General features: G+C 44.4%; 2 protein-coding genes across 2 annotated transcripts; both read left to right on the top strand.

The window, feature by feature from the left end:
• Positions 1-1,025: 1,025 nt before the first annotated feature.
• On the top strand, positions 1,026-3,292 carry LOC120896978 (origin recognition complex subunit 4). Its single transcript, XM_040301530.1, has 2 exons — positions 1,026-1,826; positions 2,039-3,292. The coding sequence occupies exons 1-2, from the start codon at positions 1,635-1,637 to the stop codon at positions 3,224-3,226; spliced, it is 1,380 nt and encodes a 459-aa protein (XP_040157464.1). The 5' UTR covers positions 1,026-1,634; the 3' UTR covers positions 3,227-3,292.
• A 94-nt stretch (positions 3,293-3,386) lies between these two features.
• On the top strand, positions 3,387-4,802 carry LOC120896979. Its single transcript, XM_040301531.1, has 2 exons — positions 3,387-4,067; positions 4,139-4,802. The coding sequence occupies exons 1-2, from the start codon at positions 3,888-3,890 to the stop codon at positions 4,580-4,582; spliced, it is 624 nt and encodes a 207-aa protein (XP_040157465.1). The 5' UTR covers positions 3,387-3,887; the 3' UTR covers positions 4,583-4,802.
• The last annotated feature ends 2,848 nt before the right edge of the window (positions 4,803-7,650 follow it).

The raw sequence follows: 7,650 nt of genomic DNA on the forward strand, positions 1-7,650 counted from the left end.
CATCTATTGATCAAACCAATGAAGCTGTGGAGCTTTAATTTTTTTTTCTATGGATATTCAATTTTCCAGTCGTTTAAGCTTAATCTGTGGCGCTTGGGATATTAGCTGTCAAACTAAGTGTGTGGTGTTTTGTAGGAACAATCTCAACTAAATTTTTCATAATCGTTATCCCAAGCGCCACAGATTAAGCTTAAACGGCTGGAAAATTGAATATCCATAGAAAAAAATGAAAGCCCCACAGCTTCATTGGTTTGATCAATAGATGGCGTATTACAACTCATTATTATATTGCTACCCTTTTCTTGCAATGTGTTTCGACAAGTTTCATCTTATCATTACCTATATAGCCTTCTAACTTTCCGAGCAAAAATCTATATGAATGGTCGTGTGGTCAGATACGTGGGTATCAACACCAACGACCATTGCTTAAATCTCACTTGCTTCAGTGCTGGTGGTTTCCATTGGAGTTTAGTATTTAAACAATCGTATCGCCGTTCTAGTTCTAGCGATGCATAACTTCAATACGAAACCATACAACAGTACAGAGGAAATGAGAAAGCTCTCCTCCAAGCGATGAAGCTCAACTGGTTGGGGTATCCCACCAACAGAGAGCGCCACCAGCTTTTTTTGCTATTTTTAGAACGCATGAGTCGTTTGCCGTCTGCTAAACGAAGTCATTCTATATTCCGTTTAGGTAGAGTGCTTGAGTCGTTTAGAAGCCGTTTAGTGGTCGTTTAGTGGATTTGTGGCACTTGGGATATTATTAAAATCATCCAAATAATCGCTATATTATACGAAAAAGCGTTTGACAGCACGTGCGATAAAATCGCATGCGATGGAGCACAGACACGGGCCTTAGGGCGGTGGCAACGCTCATCGGATGCGATTTTATCGGACGAGATTTGTATGGGATTTGACAAATAACGTCGGACGTGGGATTTCGTCGTCCGACGTTATCTGTCAAATCCCATATAAAAATTTGACCGCCGTCCGATAAAATCGCATGCGAAAAAGCGTTGCCACCGCCCTAAGTAACAAATGAGGATAGCGATTCTTGAAACAGCATCCCAAGCGTCACATATTAAGCTTAAACGACTGAAAAATCGAATATCTGTGGTTTTCGGTAGGATAAATGAAAAAGCGGTAGTTTTAGGGCGGTCATCTGTGAATCGGTAGGCATATAAAAAATCGGTAGAAATACAGATAAATCTGTATTTCTGGTCACTCTGGTCATATGTCAGTGTGTTTAGCAGGGTAGGTTGAAGGTTGGACTGCGGCTGTTGGGTTTGACAAAAAAAACATCGCACAACATCGCGCATAATTCGAGAGAGTTTCAAGTTGATTTATTTTATTTTTTAGTTTTTTCAATTCTAGAACAGAAATTATAAAAAATCTAAAAACCTTCTTATCTAATTTGCTGCTCAAATGTATTTTTTTAAATGTACAAATAATACAACATCGTGCATGAAACATTCAAAACTTAACGAACAACAGCCTGAACGAAACTACGCTTTTGGCGCCAAACGTCACCAGTTGTTTACCTTGCGGTGGTGGCTGCGGCAAGCGACAAGCAAAACTGTGATAAAATAATTTAAAAAGAACTTAACTGACTGACCAAAAAGAAAATACGAATCATGCCGGACGGCTGCAGTGATTTGGACAACACGCGCAGGTTCCTCAAAGCCCGTCTGCTTACCGATCGCGCATCGTTTCACGGGTACGAAGCGGAGCGGCAACAAATCCACGACCTGCTCGAGCGCACCGCGGAACATGGTGAATCAAACAGTGCACTGCTGCTGGGACCGAGAGGGATCGGCAAAACCACCGTAAGTTGTCCTTATACGGACGTCACACGAAGCGTAAACTTTGGCGTAAACTGGATTTCAGCCATACAACCCTGAAATCTTTTGACAGGAAGTTTACGCTCTCCCATACAAATCAAGCGTAAACTTTTTGAGTTTACGCCTCGTGTGACGTCCGTATTAGAATGATTCTTTTACATCTTAATAATCACGCTGGGGCACGTATCTACTTCCAGCTGGTAACATCCGTGCTGGTCCAACTGCTGTCCAAAGAAACATTCCACCGCAACAGTTTGGTCGTGTACCTGAACGGTTTGATACACATCGACGATCGGATTGCCTTGAAATCAGCAACCGCCCAAATGAATCTCGAAAATGCCGTCGACGGTAAAGTGTTCGGTTCGTTCGCGGAAAATCTTGCCTTCCTGCTGGAATGCCTCAAGGCGGGCGATCGGAAGAAATCCAAGAGCGTCATCTTTCTGCTGGAAGAGTTCGATCTGTTCTGCTCGCACCACAACCAGACGCTGCTGTACAACCTGTTCGACGTGGCCCAGTCCGCTCAGGCACCGATCTGTGTGCTGGGCCTGACCGCCCGCCTGGACGTGATCGAGCTGCTCGAGAAGCGCGTTAAGTCACGCTTCTCCCATCGGCAAATCTTTCTGCTCCCGCGGGAGGACGGGTTCGAGGAGCGGTTGGAGCTTTTTGGCAGCTTGCTGAAGCTGCCCACCGAGCAGGAGGTACGCACGTTCGCTGCCACCCATCCCACCATCCCGCCGGACGTGATGAACAACGACGAGCTGGCGCTGCTACGCAATCTGTTCAATCCGCGCCAGTACAGCCTACCCTCCAAATGGGTCACACAGTGGAATCGGACCATCGACAAGCTGCTCAAGAGTGCGGAGGTGCAAACGGTGCTGCAGAACATGTACGAGTACGATGTGCTGGAAGGGCCGTTCCGGATGCAGCTGTTTGAGCTGGTGAACGGGCTGGACGATGAACATCCGGCCATTACGATCGAGTCCATCCAGCAGCTGGGCGAACGGTACGAATCGGACGACAAGGTAAAGCTGCTGGCCGGATCCTCCGTGCTCGAGATCTGTCTCGTCATCGCGATCAAGCACCATTCGGAGATTTACGATCGCGATCCGTTCAACTTTGAGATGATACTGACGCGCTTCAGCAAGTGGGCCAACAGCAGCTCCAGCATGCAGGGCATCGAGCGGCCGGTCGTGCTGAAAGCGTTCGAGCATCTGAAGCAGCTGGAGTTTGTCGCACCGCTTACGGGGGGCGGGCTGGCGAAGGTCCAGAAGGAGTACCAGCTGCATCGGTTGCTGCTAACGTACGGCCAGATACGTCAGGCCGTTCAGCGGATGCAGTTTCTGCCGACCGAAATCAGCCAGTGGGAGCAGAGCTCGCTGGTGTGAGGGTCGGTGGCGGGCGTGTGTTGGAACAGGTTGCGGAATAAATTATACTCACTTATTTATTACGAATCAGGAAAAGGGGAGCAATTTGCTTTGAAGAGATGACAAAGGCGACTTAAAGAGACATAACGACCAGTTAGGAGGAAAAGTTTGAATATGCGTCGCCAATAAGCCTCTCTATCACTCAATCAAAGGTCAATTCACCTGTTGTAGGAACGCTTCTAAGGGCTGCAATCCACTGATAGATTCAATCCACCACTCGATTTTGTTGTAGAGTGGACGTTTCGCTTACTAGTTGGTTCCATTTTAAGTGAAAATGCTACTTTCGCTCTTCAACGAATCTTTCCATATTGGACGACCTTTGCTTAGCGAGAAGCAGCTAATGTTTTGGCCGGGAAATATCCCACTGGATGAGTAAAAATCAATAAAAACAGACATAGATGAAAACAAACCATCCGTCTGGTACGGCGGCAACCCCGCACGAGGCAAGCGACCTCATTTGCATTTGCATAATCCGATAGGGGCGCTGTGAATAAAACCGTTGCCTGTTTGAGGAAAAATCAACCGTATAAATACAGATTCGACTGTAAGGTTGAACAAACAGTCCCATCCAGAAGGCCACCGTGGAAAGAAAGCATCACCCGCCGACCCCCAACGATAGACGATGAAGTTGGTTGTGTTTTTTGCCCTCATCTGCTACGCAATCGGTAGCGAATCGCCCGGGTTCTTTATCAAGCTGTCCAAGAGTGTGCCCCGCATTGGACGGCGGGGCGATTTGGAGAACTTTTTCCTCAAGCAGTCGAAAAGTGTGCCCCGTATAGGACGGCGTGCCGGTGGATTTCATGTGAGTCGGCTTGAGAGGCACATTTTACATCATAAATTTTAAAAACTATATCTCTTTTCTACTTCATTCAGATGGCAGCAGTGGCCCCGCAAGAGGCTCACGGCTCGAGCTGGTTCGAGCGGTACATGAAAACGGCCAAGCGTCCCAACGGTGGCGGTTCGCTCGTACCGGACGATCTCGGCAAATCGTACAAGAAAATTCGCCCGCTCGATCTCAATCACATCATCGACATCCTGTCGGACGATCTGTTCTTCGGGTCCGATCTGAAGTTTATCTCCTGGGAGGTGCTGGACGAAGCGCTGGAGGAAGATCCGGAACTGCTGCAGAAGCTGGCGTCGCTCGCACGCGACAAGGAGGTGCAGCAGCTGAAGAAGCTGCTCGGCGAGCAGGACGATGAGCTGGTAAAGTATGTGCCGATCGATCGGAACGAGATTAATGGGGCCAGCAGCCGGGCGTACATGTACCGGTTGGATCGTACCGATCCGAACAAGGAGCGGGTAGAGTATCAGCAGTAAAGTCATCGTTGTGGCGCATTTTTCTTTATCACGCACTTCTTCTGTCTACTGCCCTATGCCAAATGAGGATAATATATAAAATGGGGACGCAAAATGGATGGAGCGGAATCACTACCGGATTGGGGCGTACGGAACAACGGGTGTAGTCTTTAAACTGTATCTGTATGTGTGCGTGTGTTACATGAATAAAGTTGTGTCGTGTGTTTTTTCAGTGCAAGAACATTGTTTGATCGAAACCTATTAAGTACCGCGCAGACAGTCTTTACCTACCCGATACCGATTCCGTGATCGGAATCGACTCCAGAGTCGATTGTGGAGTTGTTTCTGGAGCCGATTCCTGAGTCTAATACGAATCCTAATCGGATTCGTAATCGGCTCTGGAATCCGAATCGGCCCCGGATTCAGAATTGACCTTGGAATCGCAATTTGCTCCAGAAAAGGAATCATAATTGACTCCAGAATTGGAATTTGCTCCGGAATGAGAATCAGATCTTTTGATTTGAAATACGATGTTTCAGGAGCGAAATCTATCGGAAAATCTTCATAAGAAAGGATCGTTTACAAATAAATTTGGATTCTTTGCGGCTATCAATACGTAGCATCATTGGATGAAAATACCTAATCTTTTGGAGATGCCGAAACTGACTCCGATTCCGACGTCGATTCTGATTTCCGACCCAATTCCTAAGCCTCCTAAGCCGATTAAGATTCCGGAACCGATTCTGGAATCGATTCCGGAAACTAATTTCGGACCTACTATTTGGAATCACTTCCAGAAAACTTCGGAGTTAGCCAGAATCGACTCCGATGCAAACTTCATTTTTCCCACTACTAGAACCAACGACGGGCATCATGTCATTTCGTGCAGGTTGGCGATTGTACCGATACCCGTCTGCCGTAGCAAGGTGAAATATGTAAGTCTACCGTAAGCTGGCGTGACTTCAAGAAATAAAAGATGGTAGTTGTAGCTTATGTAAAGGAGGGTTCGTCCGAAATGGGATTTGGACCCCGCATAGAGCATTTATATATGAAATATTTCGTATTAGTATGACTGTACTTCGAATTTGCTATTTCAGCGATTCTGATAATTTAGGTACACTTTGTGGATGCTATCTCCTACGGAAAGTGATTCATGTTGGAAATGTTTCTGTCCAAAAAGGGTAACATTGAATCCATCAGAAGGTATGCCAGAAGTATCAGAACCCCTGAGAAGACTACTAATTTCATATATCTTTCCATTCCAATCTAATACTGCAATTTTCCTTCTTATGATTGATTTTGTGTGCTTTTTTGTATCCAATGCCAATCGGAACTAGATTCCAATTAGGACACCAATAATGATTACAGTCTTGTTGGATTTGGTGCGCCTAATAATTATTCCACTGGATCGTCCCAACCATCCCCAACACGATGTAGCTTTGAATTGCAAAATGTACTTGATTGTGTTTATTTTATTATTTTTTTATTTATTTCGTCTGAACAGCTCATGTTTATTTTTACATTTACTGATGAACTGAATCTTATAATGCTAGCGTAATAATATAATAATATTATGACGCAAATGATGCCTTCAAACAGGATAAGGTAATGGATCGCCATTATGAATTGGAAATTTATCCTTTTATTTATCCTGGAATTTATCCTAATCAAATGTAAAATTAATTGTTTATTAAAACTAATAGCGTAGCGTGCGCAGGAGCTTTTGCAATTCTTAGAAATAAAACTCAAGATAGCATAATTACCTATTTGTTTGAACGTTAGAGTAAAAAAGCAGTGAACCTTATTGAAAGCTTTGCACATTAACATAAATGCGTCAAGTCAATGCCCTTCTTGTCCACTTTTCTGAATACGCTCAATACATGTCTTAATCAAACTTTTGTGCCCTGCCTTCAGGGTATAGGTAGCGTTAATAATTAGGTCTCTCTAGTCTTAGGTCGAAGTAGGCCCCTCTATCGAGCAAAGAAGAGACAGGGCGTCAACCGACCACAGGCTCTAACTGAACACGGGGCTCCAACCCGGAGCCTGATCTTTTGCGAGTTTGAAGACGTTCAACGAGTCAACATTCTACCTCGACCTAATGATCGTAAAGCATGTGTCGAACTTACTATCCTAGGTGTTCCCAAAACAGAGCACTCAGTTTGCTTAGGATTAAACTACCAGGTCGTAATAGCAATACCATGTACTGATTATTTGAACTGATGATTAATTTAACATTACTTAATATATAGACTTAAATCAAGCTTTTCAAAACAAAAACACACTATACAAAGCATTTGAATAGTTTTTTAATGAAAACTTAACATGCGAAAAGATGTTCTTTTTGTTGATGTTTGCAGGAAAAGTTGATTTAAATTGACTGCACAAATTGTTTTGCGGATGCCCTGCAATGAAAGTCATTGGTTGAGATATGGTATGAAGTATGAAGTATGAATGGTAGAAGTGGTCTTTTTGATTTAATGTTAACACAAAAATAGGGCACTCTTTGACAAATATTTATCGAATCTATTGTAAATGATCGTCACGTAACATCACCACATATCAAGTTTACCTACCTGGTAAATAAATTATTCCACAACCGTCAACAGTGTTATGAAACCTCACTGTGCCAATCATTCCTTACCTCATTTGCAAATGCTGATTGATTGTTTCGCTATTTGCGTGATTTCAATCCGTTTCTCATGTTGTGATGCGATAAATGGCAAAAACTTCTGTCAACACAAAATAATGCATAAGCACCAAATGAGGCTTTATTGCCATTTGCTTGCTAACATTTCCCACTTATCTAATCAATAGCCATTTATCGTGCGGTTTAACACATCCGGTTTGAAGAACAGAAAAAGAGGGTATTAAACTGAATTTTGCATAAACTTCAAACGAAATGATCTGGCCTTTCTGGACCAGCCGGCGGGGCGGTGTGTGGCCGGCAGAATGGGGAAGTAAAAACTGGCTCGCTTTGTGCAGAAAATTGGCCCGTCCGTGTTGGGTTCCTCAAGCCCCACCAGCCCCACTACTTCCCTTTTCGAGTCGAAACGGAACGCATCGAAATCGCTCCCCCCCTCTTCTTTAAA

This window comes from Anopheles arabiensis, chromosome 2 (assembly GCF_016920715.1).
Source record: "Anopheles arabiensis isolate DONGOLA chromosome 2, AaraD3, whole genome shotgun sequence".
NCBI lineage: Eukaryota > Metazoa > Arthropoda > Insecta > Diptera > Culicidae > Anopheles > Anopheles arabiensis.